Source organism: Salvelinus fontinalis, chromosome 18 (assembly GCF_029448725.1).
Source record: "Salvelinus fontinalis isolate EN_2023a chromosome 18, ASM2944872v1, whole genome shotgun sequence".
Lineage (NCBI taxonomy): Eukaryota > Metazoa > Chordata > Actinopteri > Salmoniformes > Salmonidae > Salvelinus > Salvelinus fontinalis.
Window position 1 is genome coordinate 28,401,435 of NC_074682.1, and position 19,948 is coordinate 28,421,382.

Below are 19,948 nucleotides of genomic sequence, written 5' to 3' on the forward strand. Positions count from 1 at the left end.
AACCACTGTCTCACCACTAGTTAAGCCTTAACCACTGTCTCACCACTAGTTAAGCCTTAACCACTGTCTCACCACTAGTTAAGCCTTAACCACTGTCTCACCACTAGTTAAGCCTTAACCACTGTCTCACCACTAGTTAAGCCTTAACCACTGTCTCACCACTAGTTAAGCCTTAACCACTGTCTCACCACTAGTTAAGCCTTAACCACTGTCTCACCACTAGTTAAGCCTTAACCACTGGCTCACCACTAGTTAAGCCTTAACCACTGTCTCACCACTAGTTAAGCCTTAACCACTCTCTTCATAAAATATGAAAGCACAACACAGTTGATGTCCCAACTGTCCAGCAACAGAAACCACAGTTCATGTCATCCTTCACTGTCATGGATACATCAAAGGTAGACTCAGAAGAAACACATTCATGGGAATAAGCTTCAACCCTCCCCAGCTTACTCAAACCTATGCAGAACAAAATAAAATACAATCTGCGATAATTTATTTCCTCCGTTCATCATGTATGAACTAGCACTGCGCTTGATTCCCAAACATACATCAGAGGTCATGGAGGGTTCAGTCAGCCAATGAGGAGAATCCTCAACTCCAGTGGTAGAAGTCATGTCTGTCAAGGCAGCTAAAAGGTAATTGAAAGTCATACAGCAAAGCCAATGTCTGCTACGACCAATGACAGGACACCACTCCAACCCTTTTAGCCAATGACACAATATTACTGTAGGGCCGAGAATGAAATACTATGTGTCTTACCCTGCCTTACCCTTCACTCTTGTTAAATGTACACACCTGCCAACACACACACACACACACACACACACACACACACACACACACACACACACACACACACACACACACACACACACACACACACACACACACACACACACACACACACACACACACACACACACACACACACACACACACACCATACCTCCAGCCATGCCCACTCACCCCTCTCATATATCTTTGCCCATGTCCCCCATGTCACCCCTCCGCAGCAGAATGACAATGATTGTCTATATTTATTATTCGGCTGACCAACTGTTCCTCCAACCAATACTCTCACAGAGAGGCACAGTCCTGTCATATCAGAAAGGGAGCGAGAGAGAGAGAGAGAGAGAGAGAGAGAGAGAGAGGGGAACGGGAGAGAGACAGTCAGACACTGTCAGTCATAGAGTGTATGACCAAGAAAGAGGACAGGGAGATATAGACAGCAGAGAGGAGAGAGGAGTGCAGACCCAGCAGGTTATGAAGAGGACTAGTAGGATTACATTGTCAGAGCAGACCTAGATTAGCTGAGCTAGCTGACCTGGTGGAATACAGCACCGAAGGCAACCATCTTCACTTGGGCCAACTTGGGCCAATATCTGGAGGACCAGATCAGTTTGGGAGTACAGTAGCTGGCTGGCTGAGGAGGCCATTTTAGCGACCGACTTCACTTCATCCAAACTTTCCAGGTAGAGTCAAGATGGGGGACAGTGGTGGTGAACCGAACCTGCAGTCCTACATTATGGACGAGGAAACTCTGAAGAGAAAGCAGAAGGAGAAGCTAAAGAAGCTCCTGGCCACTGGAGGAAACCCTCGGCCCGCACGCTCTCTCTTCTTCCTCACGCTGAAGAACCCTTTCCGCAAGGCTGCCATTAACATCGTGGAATGGAAGTATCCTTTAGTGGTCAGGGGCCAGAGGCCAGAGGTCAGGGGTCAGGGGACAGGAGTGTGTGGGAAAATGGGACGGGTTGTCACTTGATAGCCATGCTCAGAGTCATGTAGAAATTATGTAGCCTGATGTCAGATCTGTTTGTGCTGTCTTGTCAACACAGCACAAACAGACTGATGTGAAAGGTTTTAACCATGAAGCAGGTCAGGCTCTTAGGCATTCATGGTTTGAAAGCACTGCACTTATATTGTTTCTTACATGGCCAGATAGTGAAGCCTGTGTTTGGACTTGCAGGATAGAAAATGACTGTTGATGATAATGCACCTTTAGTTTGGTCTTGTACTGATGGCCAATTCAACCCAGTAGTGTTTTCCACATGGTGGTCTGGATAATGACTGGGCTGTTAGAGAGATAAGGATTTGTGTATTTGATGGATCACAGAGGACTCTGAAGTCTTTGAATGGATCCGAGCAGCAGAGAGTTTGGGAACAACTGCCTCAGGGATCTGAATGGCTGAGTGAGTGATGAGTCATCTCTTTATAAAGTTGAGTCTCTATATATAGCAGTAGTAGAATGATTATTACTCTGATACACTCAGACATTACAGTCCAACATACACATAAAAACCACTGAACACAGCACAGGAGGTTGGTGGCAGCTTAATTGGGCAGGACGGGCTCATGGTAATGGCTGGAGCAGAATTAGTGGAATTGTACCAAATACATCAAACATAGTTTCAATGTGTATGATGCCATTCCATTCACTCAGTTCCAGCCATTATTATGAGCCGTCCTCCCCTCAGCAGCCTCCAGTAGAACACAGCCGTTATATTTTATGGAGGTTGAGTCCAGTCTGCAGCCATGCTGAACACTGGTTACATCTGTAGAGTGGCTTCAAGCTCACTTGAGCACTAGAGCGACAGGTTGATAGCCCTGCTGTACAGGTTGATAGCCCTGTTGTACAGGTTGATAGCCCTGCTGTACAGGTTGATAGCCCTGCTGTACAGGTTGATAGCCCTGCTGTACCAAGAGTTATGAGCTCAAACTATGGGTTTTATAACAACATGATGTAGCATCAAGATGGAGTGGAGTCAACCCACAGTGGGTAGTGACTGGGAGACAACACAATTCTTTTTGAATGATCTTGTAAATGCATAATATCTTCAGGGCAATTCCACCACTGCTCAGAATCCCAATTCAGCCCTGTTCATAATGAATCCCATGTACAAGGCTGCAGTTCTGTTTAGGTTATGAGTAATTCCTCTGGCTGCAGTAATGTTCCACTGAGATGTGTTATAATCCAGTGAAGCCGTTGATGGACGTTTCTGGACATGTAAAATATGCGGCGTAATGATATTCCTGGGGTTGTACGGACACCTGTCCTCCCTCGTCACAACCTAAAAACAGACACGCTGTGAGAACACTGCCTCAGATACAGACTGCTGGCGGGACTGGCTACTGCAGTCTGAGAGGGCACAGCATCATTTGTATTTATTTGATTTATTGAACCTTTATTTAACTAGGCAAGTCAGTTAAGAACAAATTCTTATTTACAATGACGGCCTACCAAAAGGCAAAAGGCCTCCTGCGGGGACGGGGTCCTGGGATTTAAAAAATAAATAAATACAATATAGATATAGGACAAAACACACATCACAACAAGAGAGACAACACAACACCACATAAAGAGAGACTTAAGACAACAGCGTAGCAAAGCAGCGACACATGACAACACAGCATGATAGCAACACAACATAACAACAACACGGTAGCAACAAAAAGTGGTAGCAGCACAAAACATGGTACAAACATTATTGGGCACAGACAACAGCACAAAGGGCAAGAAGGTAGAGACAACAATACATCCGTCAAAGCACCCACAACTGCCAGTAAGAGTGTCCATGATTGAGTCTTTGAATGAAGAGATTGAGATAAAACTGTCCAGTTTGAGTTTGTTGCAGCTCGTTCCAGTCTCTAGCTGCAGCGAACTGAAAAGAGGAGCGACCCAGGGATGTGTGTGCTTTGGGGACCTTTGACAGAATGTGACTGGCAGAACGGGTGTTGTATGTGACTGGCAGAACGTGTGTTGTATGTGACTGGCAGAACGGGTGTTGTATGTGGAGGACGAGGGCTGCAGTAGATATCTCAGATAGGGGGGAGTGAGGCCTAAGAGGGTTTTATAAATACGCATCGACCAGCGGGTCTTGCGACGGGTATACAGAGAAGACCAGTTTACAGAGGAGTATAGAGTGCAGTGATGTGTCCTATAAGGAGCATTGGTGGCAAATCTGATGGCCGAATGGAAAAGAACATCTAGCCGCTCGAGAACACCCTTTCCTGACGATCTATAAATTATGTCGCCGTAATCTAGCATGGGTAGGATGGTAATCTGAATCAGGGTTAGTTTGGCAGCTGGGGTGAAAGTGGAGCGATTACAATAGAGGAAACCAAGTCTAGATTGAACTTTAGCCTGCAGCTTTGTTATGAGAGAAGGGCAGTGTACCGTCTAGCCATACTCCCAAGTACTTGTATGAGGTGACTACCTCAAGCTCTAAACCCTCAGAGGTAGTAATCACACCTGTGGGGAGAGGGGCATTCTTCTTACCAAACCACATGACCTTTGTTTTGGAGGTGTTCAGAACAGGGTTAAGGGTAGAGAAAGCTTGTTGGACACTAAGAAAGCTTTGTTGTAGATTATTTAACACAACATCCGGGGAGGGGCCAGCTGTGTATAAGACTGTATCATCTGCATATAAATGGATGAGAGAGCTTCCTACTGCCTGAGTTATGTTGTTGATGTAAATTGAGAAGAGTGTGGGGCCTAGGATTGAGCCTTGGGGTACTCCCTTGGTGACAGGCATTGGCTGAGACAGCAGATTTTCTGACTTTATATACTGCACTCTTTGAGAGAGGTAGTTAGCAAACCAGGCCAAAGATCCCTCAGGGACACCAATACTCCTTAGCCGGCCCACAAGAATGGAATGGTGATGATAATGTAGTTGTGGTATATCATCCATGATAGTACCCTGATTATGGCTTTGTATTTATTACACATCCAGGAGTGTAATATTACACAAGATGGACCATTTGAATGTGCTGTACTGAAGGGAGCCAGATATTTGAACTCTCCACCATCTTCACCCGGTACAGCCAGAAGAGGCCTGGCCACCCCTCAGAGCCTGGTTCCTCTCTAGGTTTCTTCCTAGGTTCCTGCCTTTCTAGGGAGTTTTTCCTAGCCACCGTGCTTCTACATCTGCATTGCTTGCTGTTTGGGGTTTTAGACTGGGTTTCTGTATACCACTTTGTGACATCTGCTGATGTAAAAAGGGCTTTATAAATACATTTTATTGATTGATTGATCTGTACCACAGGTGGCAATGTAAATAGGTCAGATTTTCTTGTAACTGACCCATTGTGTTGGCCTCAAACGTCTTCCAGTGTTTTAGATATGGGGACGTCCCTATTGAGGGGTCGGGTGGCACTGACATGCACATACAGCAGACTCACTTTATTGATGACTCACATTTTTATGATTCAGATTGCCAAGATTGCAATGGTTACGCTGTTAATAGTTATCCAGTAACCTAGTGTTTCTCAGCTCCTCCAATACCCCTGAACAGCACACGTTGTTGTTGTAGCCCTGGACAAACAACTGACACAAAACTAGCTAGAGCACGAGTTCACTGTAATATGAGGCCTACGGTAGCCTGTTAAACCATACTGTACACCTTAAGGCTATTTAGATCAGTCATCTGATAGTTGGGTGAGGTTGTAAGATCTCATCGAGATGCATGTGTGCTACCTGAAGGCCTCGAACAGTGGAATAGCTATCCATATCCATCCATACTGCTTGGTTAGGTAATATCAGTGTGTTCCTGTGTGTTTGAAAATAAATGAGCATACCCCACACACCGAAAAGATACTCTGTGAGCATCTCACTGTCTTTTGAAATGATATTAATACTATACATCTTGCATCCAGTGGTGTAAAGTACTTAAGTAAAAATACTTGAAAGTACTGCTTTAGTCGTTTTTTGGGATATCTGTACTTTACTTTACTCTTTATTTCTTTGACAACTTCTACTTTTACTCCACTACATTCCTAAAGAAAATAATGTACTTTCTACTACATACATTTTCCCTGCCACCCAAAAGTACTCATTAACATGTTGAATGCTTAGCAGGACAGGAAAATGGTCTAATTCACACACTTAAAAAGAAAATCCCTGGTCATCCCTACTGCATCTGATCTGGCGGACTCACTAAACACAAATGCTTTGTTTGTAAACTATGTATGAGTGTTGGAGTGTGCCCCTGGCTATCCGTAAATTTAAAAAACAAGGTTTTGCTTGATATAAGGAATTTGAAATAGTTTTAGCAATTACATTTACTTTTGATACTTAAGTATATTTAAAACCAAATACTTTTTGACTTTTGCTCAAGTAAGATTTTACTGGGTGACTTTTACTTTTACTTGAGTCATTTTCTGTTAAGGTATCTTTACTTTTACTCAAATATGAAAATTGGGTAATTTTTACGCTAGTACTTGCATCTCTGTAATCCACTGGATGTGTGTACACAGTGTAAATTGAACCTTTCCTAAGTGTTTGCCTTCAGACCGTTCGAGATCATTATCCTGCTGACCATCTTTGCCAACTGTGTGGCCCTGGCTGTGTTCCTGCCCATGCCTGAGGAGGACAGCAACAACACCAACAGTAACCTGGTGAGTACTGACCCGTATGGACCCAGTACCCATCTCACATCTCATATGATGCAGAGCATCTTATTCTACTAGTTGTGGTTGAATGAATTGAGGTTGGGAACCAGGGTTTTCACAGGAAGCCTCCCTGTCTGACATGAATACACAGAACATGTATGTCTGAATGTGTAGTGAGCATCGCATTCATACCTCGATCATGGAGGTGAATGAGCTGGTTATTTCGTGGCCCTGCTGCAAATTGGTCACCGTTCTGTTGTAGGAGCACAGTTCATAAATCAAGCAAACTGGGATCTGGAGTCTAGTGTGGCCATCTTGGCTACACTTCTCATGACTTATAACAGGCACGAAGGCCTGGATGTTTGGTGTAATCCAGTTTCAGTGCAATTTGATCTAGCAGCAAGGGCTTGAAATGTTGTGGGCCCGATGCCAGACTGGAACTAACTGCTATCCAACTATGATAGTTCTGCTCATTTTGAGTTTTGTCTGAAAAAGATAATGAAATCAACCACAAAATGCCCATTTAAGAAATGGGTAGAGCGAGATGTCTATTTCTGAGTGACCCAGTCAGGAGATAAAGATAGAGGTTGTCAAAATAGACGTGAAGAAGCCCTGCACCCTATCGTCTCTGTATGTCATCATCAGTGGACATGTGTGAGTGTAGACTGCTGTACAATATGAGTGTATTTGTGTGTCAGAGAAACCTGATGATGCATCAATATACTGTACATGTCCATGTTCTCTGGGATGATAGTGACCTGTTGCTTGGTGTATGAATCCAGCCGTGTTGAAGCAGGGTGAGGACAGGAATGAACAGGGATACTTTTCGGCCTACTACACCCTATTACTGAGAATCATGTAGTGAGGGGGTGTGCAGTTTTCTTAATCAGCCACATGAGAAGCAGCTGCCATGTGCTTTGGCTGGGGTGGAACCACTGACCTGATGCCTGCAATATCTCAGTCATCCGTCACTTACAGTTACAGAGACACAGATCCAGGCTAAGTTTCATCTGCCTGTAGGTAGAAGGGATGGGGTGTTCTGTAACTGTAATGACCTGTGCTATTTGGAGTCTGGCTTTTTGAATGATCTAAGATACAGTTCACCTTTCGCCATGGCTGAATGTGCACTTCTCAAATCTTGTGTGTACTGAAAAGAAAAATGTGTTTTTTTTATGTAACATCAGTGCAAGATTTACATGTGCTGTGATAGTGTTGTTATACTGTGGTGTACTAGTTGGAATACTGTTATGGATAATTATAGTGGTCTCAGTTATTATAGGCTGTGAAATGCTGGGTCAGATTGTACTAGAGCTAAGTTGTCTACCCATCAAAGGCCATCTCCAAGAGGATATTTTTGTAACCCTAATAAAGGCTGGTCATTTTTTAGCTCACAGACATCCACTAGAGAGTAGGCATCAAAACAGTATTATGAAGGAAATACAGACTGATGCTGTGTTGCGTCTTCTCTTTTGATAAGCTACTGTTGTACAGTAGCATGGCAACATTTAATTTCCTTTTTTTTTTAAGGAGTGGGGCTGTCCCACTCCTCTCCTATGTTTTAGTTTTATTTCTTGGATAGGATAGATAAAGAGGAAAGAGAGTTTCATAGAGTTGCTGAAATAGCAGTGATCCAGATTCAAACTTTACATGTTTGCAGTTGCAGCTTAAGCTACAGTAGAGTAAACATGTATAGCTGTGAGCTTGATGCAACCGATTCTAAAATTGACTCTTGGCTTAAAAAACATAATTTGTTCCTTCTAGTCATGATGTCTGTTCTACGGATCTTAACCTGGGCCACATTGTGATGTCAGAGACAGAGGGACTCTGTTCACACCAGAGCAGTGGCCATCAGGTTACAATAGCTTTTTTACCTGTAAAGCACAGACCCATAGAGAGACTGTCCCCGTCCCTGCTGCATAATGTCCTTGACCCAGCTGACTGAGAGGGACAGATGCTGCCTCTCCCCCTCCTGGTCCCCTCCCCCTGGTCCCCTCCCCTCAGCTGGGTGTGTAAAGGCTTTATATATATCCACCTACCATACCACATGGACTCAGTGGGGCACCAGAGGAATGTGTGACGCCACTGTTGAGCCGCATCATGTAATCAATATGTGTGTGTGTGTGTGTGTGTGTGTGTGTGTGTGTGTGTGTGTGTGTGTGTGTGTGTGTGTGTGTGTGTGTGTGTGTGTGTGTGTGTGTGTGTGTGTGTGTGTGTGTGTGCGCGCGTGCGTGCGTGCGTGCGTGCGTGCGTGTGTGTGTGTGTGTGTGTGTGTGTGTGTGTGTGTGTGTGTGTGCGTGTGTGTGTGTGTGTGTGTGTGTGTGTGTGTGTGTGTGTTAGTATGTGAAACCCAAAGACACATTCTATAAATGCCCCTATAGGAATGATCATGACTTGACAGAATCTAACCCCAGTGTAATTGAGGTTCACTGTGCTACATACAGTACAGCACTTTGAACCGTTATTAAAGGTATTGTTTTTACGCTGTAAACTGCTTCCACATGCCCTTACCCTGGTGGGCTGAATAGTCAGACCCTATTAAGAAATCCTACCTCAAATAGAACACGTTACCCATGGCCACTTGTTGGTGTATCTGTCATCACAGACGTATGCCTATTTGTTTTTTTATTTATCACTTGCTCATGCTCATGATCACGTTTCAAGTTCAAGTTTAAGTTCATTTGCCAAGTTATGATACAGGCACAAAAGTATATACACATTAGATGTCTTGTAAGTCAAGAGCCCCTATATAACAGACTGTACAAATACAAATAAGTAGACTGATTAATTGATATACTGCTTTGTAGATTTAAAAAAATGAAGGCAGACCATTTTTTATACTAATAACCATTATCTCTAAACAATAAGTCCAACTGGGATAAGGAAGCTCTGTCTGGAGGGAGACCCCCAACAACGACGAGACGGCCTACAGGGAGGAGGTGAGGGCCCTCGGAGTGTGGTGTCAGGAAAATAACCCCACACTCAACGTCAACAAAACAAAGGAGATGATTGTGGACTTCAGGAAACAGCAGAGGGAGCACCCCCCTATCCACATCGACGGGTCAGTAGTGGAGAAGGTGGAAAGTTTTAAGTTCCTCGGTGTACACATCACGGACAAACTGAATTGGTCCACCCACACAGACAGCGTTGTGAAGAAGGCGCAGCAGCGCCTCTTCAACCTCAGGAGGCTGAAGAAATTCGGCTTGTCACCAAAAGCTCTCACAAACTTCTACAGATGCACAATCGAGAGCATCCTGTCGGGCTGTATCCCCGCCTGGTACGGCAACTGCTCCGCCCACAACCGTAAGGCTCTCCAGAGGGTAGTGAGGTCTGCACAACGCATCACCGGGGGCAAACTACCTGCCCTCCAGGACACCTACACCACCCGATATCACAGGAAGGCCATAAAGATCATCAAGGACAACAACCACCCAAGCCACTGCCTGTTCACCCGCTATCATCCAGAAGGCGAGGTCAGTACAGGTGCATCAAAGCAGGGACCGAGAGACTGAAAAACAGCTTCTATCTCAAGGCCATCAGACTGTTAAACAGCCACCACTAACATTTAGCGGCCGCTGCCAACATACTGACTCAACTCCAGCCACTTTAATAATGGGAATTGATGGAAATTATGTAAAAATGTACCACTAGCCACTTTAAACAATGCCACTTAATATAATGTTTACATACCCTACATTACTCATCTCATATGTATATACTGTACTCTATACCATCTACTGCATCTTGCCAATGCCGTTCTGTACCATCACTCATTCATATATCTTTATGTACATATTCTTTATCCCTTTACACTTGTGTGTATAAGGTAGTAGTTGTGGAATTGTTAGGTTAGATTACTTGTTGGTTATTACTGCATTGTCGGAACTAGAAGCACAAGCATTTCGCTACACTCGCATTAACATCTGCTAACCATGTGTATGTGACAAATAAAATTTGATTTGGATTTGACCTGGGTGCTGTCTGAGTATTATGTGAGGGATGTGAAGCGTTAATAAAATCATACAGGGCGGTGAGTGAGTAGGTGCCATTTTGGGGACCTTAGCTCTGAAGTGTTCAGTTGTTAGTCAGCGGGGCCATTCCCTGTATGCCTGGCCTGTAATGGGAGAGGAGAGACACAAATACACAGACCAGGGAGCTATACTGGGGGATTTTTACCAAGCAGGATCAATGACTTAGTCAGATTACCTCTTGTAAATACTACAAAATGACTCAATATTCCCTGTGTAGTGTAAAAAGAATATACTAGAAATGGTTGTTGTGCCATTGACTCCTAATCCCTGACAAACTAGCCAGTTATAGCATGTTTGGAGCATTTGCTACCAAGCAGAATCAATAAATTGTAGTCCATTACACATTGAATTATGGGAACTGTAGTTAGTACATCATGATACCCTAACAAGCCGTCATTGATGTTTTACAGGAAAGTCTGGAGTACATCTTCCTCATCGTCTTCTCCATAGAGTGCTTTCTAAAGATAGTAGCCTATGGATTTCTATTTCACGAGAATGCATATCTACGGAACTGTTGGAACATACTGGACTTTGTCTGTGTGTCTGTTGGGTAAGTAGGGACAACGGATATGGAGATGGAAATGTACTGCCATGCTATAACTTTTCTTTCTGTGAACCCATATGATGTTGTTTATCTCCCTTTCGTGCTCTTCTATCTTTGAACTTCTTACCTCTCCCTCTGTCTCTCTTCTCCCCTCTCCCTATCCTCTCCCCCTTCTCTCCCTCTCCAGGCTGTTCGCAGTCATCGGTGACTCCATCACCTATATCAGTGGTGTGGAGGCTCAACCAGGGGAGAAGGGAGGAGGCTTCGATATGAAGGCCCTCAGGGCGTTCAGGGTGCTCCGGCCCCTCAGGCTGGTCTCTGGAGTCCCCAGTAAGGATCACTGTAAAATAGACCTTGTAGCAGTCATAAGGGCAGGAAATCAGCAGAAGGCAAGGCAGGTTAAAGTATAGATTTATTTACAAGTCTTGGTGATCCATATAGTCAAAATAAATAGCCTCTGAATCTAGCTTAACCTGACCTGAATGGACACAGGTATATAGGGCAAGATAGCCTCCCCTTGAGAAACCAAAATGAATCTGCCTTTAAGGACCTCAAACACAAGGCCTACTGTATGCACTGGGCCCAACAAAATGGGCAATTACCAAGAAACTGGTTCATTTAGTTCATTTAATTTCCATATCAGTCATTACATTAGAAAATTAGTCAAAATGATACTTAATTGTGATATAACATCACAGTTCCTAAACGGAACACTTTTATCTCAACTCACAGTAGGCATAGGATACTGACTCTGAGGAGTCACTTGACACCACGTATTTGTTGCGTGCTATCTCAGTATTTGGCGCCTTGGCGTGACAGAGAAACCAGACACACACGGAGCGATCCAAACAAAAGACATCGGATATATATATATTTTTAATGAAACTAAATAAACCAAAACTTTTTTCTCACTAATGTAGCCTAGTTTGTAAACTCTGCAAACAATATGTCTAAATTCTGAATATGAGAACGGTAAATTAACGCGATAGCCTTAGCCTAATACATTTAATGAATTAACAGAAGTGGTTGATATAAGCAAACACTAACATTCTTGTCACGAATCCCGCCGAAGACGGTGCCTCTTCCTGTTCGGGCGGCGCTCGGCGGTCGTCGTCACCGGCCTACTAGCTGCCATCGATTCTCTTCTTTTTGTTTCTGTTAGTTTGGGCTGATTGGGTGCACCTGTTTTGAGTTTAGTTTTGTGGGTAGGCTATTTAAGGGCAGTAGGCCCGCTGGATTTTGTGTGGGCTTGTTATTCTGTTTGTGGTGTTTGTATTCGTGTGGATTTTGTCCTTGTTTATTGTGGACTAGATGTTGACGCGCCCTTGTGTTGTGTGGCATAGCCTTCTCGTTTATATTCTATTTTGGAATATTAAAATATATATCCACTTGCTCGAACCTACCTTGCTCTCTGCGCCTGACTCCTTCATTCACCATTGGAATTGTAACAATTCTAAATTACTGGGAAATTACGAGGATTAATGGTAAATTATATGTTTTGCGGGGAATTCGGGCGCATTCAAAACAATCATCGCCCTGTTGTCGCGGGAAGCATAGAGCATGTTGCCCCCGTTACAGGAAGCAGAGAGCATGTTGCCCCCATTACAGGAAACAGAGAGCACGTTGCCCCAGTTACAGGAAGCAGAGAGCACGTTGCCCCCATTACAGGAAGCCGAGAGCATGTTGCCCCCGTTACAGGAAGCAGGGAGCATGTTGCCCCCGTTACAGGAAACAGAGAGCACGTTGCCCCCATTACAGGAAGCAGAGAGCATGTTGCCCCCGTTACAGGAAACAGAGAGCACGTTGCCCCAGTTACAGGAAGCAGAGAGCACGTTGCCCCCATTACAGGAAGCAGAGAGCATGTTGCCCCCGTTACAGGAAACAGAGAGCACGTTGCCTCAGTTACAGGAAGCAGAGAGCACGTTGCACCCCTTACAGGAAGCAGAGAGCATGTTGCCCCCGTTACAGGAAACAGAGAGCACGTTGCCCCAGTTACAGGAAGCAGAGAGCACGTTGCCCCCGTTACAGGAAGCAGAGAGCACGTTGCCCCCGTTACAGGAAGCAGAGAGCACGTTGTGTCCGTTACAGGAAGCAGAGAGCACGTTGGTGGTGAGAGGAGCCTAGCACTCACCACAACCACATTCCGAAAACACTTTCCTTCAGCAACAATGCTAGTGTCAAATACAACTTGATTTGGATAATTCCAGTGAGTTTGCAGTCTGATTAAGTTAACTTATCATTGGTCGACTACTAGGCCTATGACGTTTAAAATGTGTGGTCACCCTCCAGGCCTGCAGGTGGTGATGAATTCCATCCTGAAGTCCATGTTACCTCTGTTCCACATCTCCCTGCTGGTATTCTTCATGGTCACTATCTATGCCATCGTGGGACTGGAGCTCTTCAAGTGCAAGATGCACAAAACCTGCTACTACACAGGCACAAGTAAGGAACAGAACACACATTTATGCATATACATGCACAAGCACACACACTCACCCTGCCTATATCTTTTCCCCAATTGTCCTTCAGATATCATAGCCACGGTGGAGAATGAGAAGCCATCTCCTTGTGCCCAAGCCGGGAACGGGCGGCGCTGCACCATCAACGGGACAGACTGTAGGGCAGGTTGGGCCGGACCCAACAACGGCATCACACACTTTGACAACCTGGGCTTCGCTATGCTCACTGTCTACCAGTGCATCACTACCCAGGGCTGGACCGATGTGTTATACTGGGTACTGTATTACATCACCCCCTATACCCATATACTGTATATTACTACTGTGTTGTATATCTCTGATTTACAGCACTTTATGAAGTTCAAATTTCAATAAGGCTTTTGCATATCTGAGCTATCTGGTTGTAAGTGCATGGTAACAACAACGTAACTTAAAAGAATAGAGAAACCCGCACACTGCTCTTGCTAGTATCCCTCTTTTTTTATTGACGGTTACCAATCGGCCTCATGGCATTCATAAAAAGCTCTGAGGAAATCCAAGAGGCCAACACATAAGCTTAAATAAAAAACAGTGATACTAGCAAGAGCAGTATGCAGGTTTATCGTTTCTTTTAAGTTGCCTCAGTTAATGTAGCCCATATCTGTACATATCTGTACTATCACTCTGTTCATGTCTGTCTCTCCATCTCTCTCTCTCTCTCTTTAAGTGCATGCTGGGAGTGTTTTGTAGTTGAGAGGCCGTGTGGAGGGCTCTGTCCTTACTTATTATTATTATTATTATTTTTTATTATTATTTTTTTTTATCCCATTTTCTCCCCAATTTTTGTGGTATCCAATCGCTAGTAATTACTACCTTGTCTCATCGCTACAACTCCCGTACGGGCTCGGGAGAGACGAAGGTCGAAAGCCATGCGTCCTCCGAAGCACAACCCAACCAGCCGTACTGCTTCTTAACACAGCTCGCCTCCAACCCGGAAGCCAGCCGCACCAATGTGTCGGAGGAAACACCGTGTACCTGGCCCCCTTGGTTGGCACGCACTGCGCCCGGCCGCCACAGGAGTCGCTGGAGCGCGATGAGACAAGGATATCCCTACCGGCCAAACCCTCCCTACCCCGGACGACGCTATGCCAATTGTGCGTCGCCCCACGGACCTCCCGGTCGCGGCCGGCTGCGACAGAGCCTGGGCGCGAACCCAGAGACGCGCAGTTAGCACTGCGATGCAGTGCCCTAGACCACTGTGCCACCCGGGAGGCCCCTTACTTATTTTCTTGATTCTTTCCTTAGTCTTTTCTTTAAATGTTTATTTTCTATGGTGTTGTTTCAAGGCACTGTTAGCTTAGCGGTACCCACTGTTTTTATTTTTCAAAGTTAGGGAAGAGGAAGAGGACAGAGTTTTAGTTTCCTGGGGATTTGAATGGTGTGGTATGCGCGATGGCTTCGCAGCCTAGCGCAGAGGAAACGCTGTCGTTACGTCAGGTGTGTCCTGATATTGGAGTTAAGGTGGAGGAGGTTCTGCTCGCGGTCCGCGAACAGGCAGGAGCTGAATTTATACATTCCGCATCCAGAATGAACAAAGCTGTGGTTGTGTTCATGAAAATAGTACATTTGGTGGGTAGTGCTGATTTCTCCTCTTTCGACTAGGGTGGTAGTTGCAAATCTGCCTCCATTTATTATGGATGATCAAATCCGGAAAGAGCTGAGTTGGTTTTGTAAGTTTGCTAGTGGTTTTCGTGTACTGTCAGCGGGCTTTCAGGCAGATGCCGTTAAGCACGTTGTTTCATTCCGGAGGCAAGTATTCATGTTTCTGAAAAACAATGAGCAACAGTTAACCTGTCTAGGACTGGGGTGCCGCTAGCGGCACACCCCCCCCACATTCCACTGAAAAGGCAGAGCCGCGAAATTCAAAAAATATATATTTTTTAAATATTTAACTTTCACACATTAAAGTCCAATACAGCTAATGAAAGACACAGATCGTGTGAATCCAGCCAATATGTCCGATTTTTAAAATGTTTTACAGGGAAGACACAATATGTAAAGATGTAAATCTATTAGCTAAACACATTAGCATAAGACACCATCTTTTATTTGTCCACCAACACCAGTAGCTATCACCAATTCGGCTAAACTAAGATATTGATAGCCACTAACCAAGAAAAAACCTCATCAGATGACAGTCTGATAACATATTTATGGTATAGGATAGGTTTTGTTAGAAAAATGTGCATATTTCAGGTAGATGTCATAGTTCACAATTGCACCCACCGTCACAAATGGACTAGAATAAATACATAGAGCAACATGTTTACCTAATTACTATCATCAAACATTTCGTAAAAATACACAGCATACACTAATCGAAAGACACAGATCCTGTGAATACAGACAATATTTCAGATTTTCTAAGTGTCTTACAGCGAAAACACAATAAATCGTTATATTAGCATACCACATGTGCAAACATTACCCCAGCATTGATTCTAGCCAAAGAGAGCGATAACGTAAACATCGCCAAAATATATAAATTTTTTCACTAACCTTCTCAGAATTCTTCAGATGACACTCCTGTAACATCATATTACACAATCCATATACAGTTTGTTCGAAAATGTGCATATTTAGCCACCAAAATCATGGTTAGACAATGACAAAAGTTGCCCAGCTGGTCAGACAATGTCGTGCGCCATATTAGATAGTGATCTAGTCGTATACATAAATACTCATAAACGTGACTAAAAAATATAGGGTGGACAGCGATTGATAGACAATTTAATTCTTAATACAATCGCTGATTTACATTTTTTTAATTACCCTTACTTTTCAATACAGTTTGCGCCAAGCGAAGCTACGTCAAACAAAATGGCGTCATAAGCGATTAACATTTTTCGACAGAAACACGATTTATCATAATAAATTGTTCCTACTTTGAGCTGTTCTTTAATCAGAATCTTGGGCAAAGAATCCTTTCTTGGGTCTAATCGTCTTTTGGTCGAAAGCTGTCCTCTTGCCATGTAGAAATGCCCATTGCGTTCGGCATGAACTGGAACCGTGCCCAGAGATTCACAGTGTCTCAGAAATAAATGTCCCAAAATCGCACTAAACGGATATAAATTGCTATAAAACGGTTTAAATTAACTACCTTATGATGTTTTTAACTCCTATAACGAGTAGAAACATGACCGGAGAAATATAACTGGCTACACTAATGCTTGGAAAAAGAGCAGGTCGGTGTCCACCGCGCGCCCGACGCATCTGGAAAAGAGTTCCTACCTACACGTGTTTTTGTTTTATAGTGGCTGTGATTGCGCAATCGACACCATTCAAAGCGTCATCACGTAAAGGCATCCAGGGGAAGACGTAAGCAGTGTCTGTATGCTCATAGCGTTCACAGTGGCCTTTAAACTGACTCCAGATCAGGGGCCAAAATGTGTGAAATCTGACTCCATGTCAGGGAAATTGCTGTAGAATGAGTTCTGTTCCACTCAGAGACAAAATTTCAACGGCTATAGAAACTAGAGACTGTTTTCTATCCAATAATAATAATAATATGCATATTGTACGATCAAGAATTTAGTAGGAAGCCGTTTAAAAATTACACGATTTCCAGAAATAGTGACAACAGCACCCCCTAGCCTCAACAGGCTAAACATGCATTTTTAAAGTGAGGCATGGGGAGGAGCTCTGCGTGGAGTTTGCCAGCACAGAGTGTGCGGATTTGCCAGTGTTTTGAGTGTGCGGATTTGCCAGTGTTTTGAGTGTGCGGATTTGCCAGTGTTTTGAGTGTGTGGATTTGCCAGTGTTTTGAGTGTGGGGATTTGGGGCATAAAGGCACATAAAGGCTGTAGACAAGGTGAGGGCACAAGCGCCAGTGGGGGAAATCAAGGTCAACGTGCAGGGGGGAATGAGACGAAGGCAGCAGAGGCTGGGCCTAGTCATACTATAGATGGTGGTATAAATCAGGTGGTGTCTAGTCATGCTATGGATGGTGGTGTAGATGAGGCTGGTTCTAGTCAGGCTATGGATGGTGGTGTAGATGAGGCTGGTTCTAGTCATGCTATGGATGGTGGTGTAGATCAGGCTGGTTCTAGTCAGGCTATGGATGGTGGTGTAGATGAGGCTGGGTCTAGTCATGTTATGGATGGTGGTGTAGATGAGGCTGGGTCTAGTCAGGTTATGGATGGTGGTGTAGATCAGGCTGGGTCTAGTCATGCTATGGATGGTGGTGTAGATCAGGCTGGTTCTAGTCAGGCTATGGATGGTGGTGTAGATGAGGCTGGTTCTAGTCAGGCTATGGATGGTGGTGTAGATCAGGCTGGGTCTAGTCAGGCTATGGATGGTGGTGTAGATGAGGCTGGGTCTAGTCAGGTTATGGATGGTGGTGTAGATGAGACTGGGTCTAGTCAGGTTATGCTAGTGGATAAGGAGAGTATAGTGGGGAAGTGCAAGCAACTGGGGTGGTGGAGGAGGATGTCAAGCCGAAGAGGAAAAATGGAGAGAAGAAAGGTGGGAGGGGAGAGGCTGATGTGGTCAAAGGCACTAAGGAACCTTTGCCTGGAGCTGGGGGGAGGCCCCGACTAGAGAGAAAGGGCAGGTGGTCAGAATGGGAGATGGAGATGAGGAGGTGGAAGGTGAGTCTGAGGAATAGGACGATGAGGAGGCTTTCTTTTCAGACTCTTCCTCAATGGGTCCAGAGCTGACAGCCTGTCAGGCAGAGGTGTCAAAGTACACGATGAGGGAACTGTCAAGGTTCCTGAATGAGACTGAAGGGAAAAACGTTAATCTTGAAGCTTTTTTTGCGATCCGGGAAAGTTTATAAGGTCAGTACAACACGCTATGAAAAATGAGGGGCATGGTATCCTCTTACCAAGGAAACATTTTAGGTTGAGGAAGTGAGTCACAACCGTGCGTAAGGGTCAACCTTCAGATGCTATTGAGATGAATAGTTTTTTTCTGGCACTGGGGCTTTTTGAGGTTTGTTATTGGTCTCTTTCATTGCTGGCCTTTCTCCCACTTATGGAAACTCTTCGGAGAGGCTCGCTTAATTTAAATGGCGCCAGAGATACAGGAAAGAGGAGTTTGTTGGGTGAATATGTAAAACCAAAACAAGTACAGGTGTTGTTTCTGCAGAAGACTCATAGTGATGCGATGAATGAAGTCAATTGGGGGCTCTGGTAGAAAAGGGCAAGTGTGCTGAGTCGTGGAACAAATGTTAGTGCAGGGGTGGCAGTCCTTTTTGCACCGGGTATGGTGGGAAAAATTTGCCTCTCAAAGGAGGTGTGTAGGGGTAGACTGCTTGTAGTAAAAGCAGACATTAACAACAGGGGTTTTGTCCTTATAAATGTGCATGCACCTAGCACAGGGAGAGAGAGGGGGTGTCAGACAGGAAATCTCACAGGTAGCGCATGAGGAGACGCTGGTGGTAAGCGTGGACTGGAACTGTATGATGGATTTTAGGAAAGATAGAAATGGGGAGGAGTCTCATTCAGGCTCAGTGGGGTGTTAAGGGACATCATTAAAAACCTCTACAGGATCAGTGTCCTCCTCGTGGGACTGTTGAGCTAATGTAGCCTAATGTGAGAAGCATGAGGTTGTTAGAAACAAACAAAAAAATCCTAGAACATAGACATATCTGATGTGAGCAGAAAGCTTGAATTCTTGTTAATCTAACTGCACTGTCCAATTTACAGTAGCTATTACAGTGAAAAAATACCATGCTATTGTTTGAGGAGGGTGCACAATTATGAACTTGAAAATGTATTAATAAACCATTTAGGCATATTTGGGCAGTCTTGATACAACATTTTGAGCAGATATACAATGGTTCATTAGATCAGACTAAAACTTTGCACATACACTGATGCCATCTAGTGGCCAAAGTCTAAATTGTGCCTGGGCTGGAATAATACATTATGGCCTTTCTCCTGCATTTCAAAGATGATGGTATTATCTTTTACCAGATCTAATGTGTTATATTCTCCTACATTAATTTCACATTTCCACAAACTTCAAAGTGTTTCCTTTCAAATGGTATCAATACTATGCATATCCTTGCCTCAGGTCCTGAGCTACAGGCAGTTAGATTTGGGTATGTCATTTTAGGTGAAAATTGAAAAAAAGGGTCAGAATCTTTAGAGGTTGCAGTTTGACCTAGTGGATGTTTGGAGAACTAAACATCCCAACACAAGACAGTATACATGGGTGAAGGTCTTTGGAGCTAGGGTGAGTGCAGCCCGACTAGAGCATGTCCAGAAATCAGAGCAATAGGCTGTTGGGCGCTACCATTCTCCCGGTGGGTTTTACGCTACCATTCTCCCGGTGGGTTTTATGGCTCGGCTGTCTATTTCACCAGGGCCTCGGCACGAATCCTATTGGAAGTTTAATGTAAAGCTCTTACAAGATGCCATGGTGTTTTTGCTCAGGTTTCCAGACTTTTTGTGAAAGGTGGGGGCAGCAAAAAGAGTAGTATGAATCTTTGAGTCAATGGTCGGATGTGAGAAAAGTCCAAATTCTGCTTTTCTGTTAACATT

The 19,948-nt window shown here is 44.3% G+C and overlaps 1 protein-coding gene across 1 annotated transcript in view; it reads left to right on the forward strand.

The window, feature by feature from the left end:
• The first annotated feature begins 1,148 nt into the window (after window positions 1-1,148).
• Window positions 1,149-19,948, forward strand: part of LOC129815888 (dihydropyridine-sensitive L-type skeletal muscle calcium channel subunit alpha-1-like) — a 98,832-nt gene continuing 80,032 nt past the window's right edge. Inside the window, exons 1-6 of the mRNA XM_055870061.1 lie at window positions 1,149-1,677; window positions 6,291-6,396; window positions 10,829-10,968; window positions 11,150-11,292; window positions 13,252-13,404; window positions 13,492-13,697. Of these exons, the coding sequence (XP_055726036.1) occupies window positions 1,487-1,677; window positions 6,291-6,396; window positions 10,829-10,968; window positions 11,150-11,292; window positions 13,252-13,404; window positions 13,492-13,697 (939 nt within the window). The 5' untranslated portion in view covers window positions 1,149-1,486. The remainder of the gene's footprint in view (window positions 1,678-6,290; window positions 6,397-10,828; window positions 10,969-11,149; window positions 11,293-13,251; window positions 13,405-13,491; window positions 13,698-19,948) is intronic.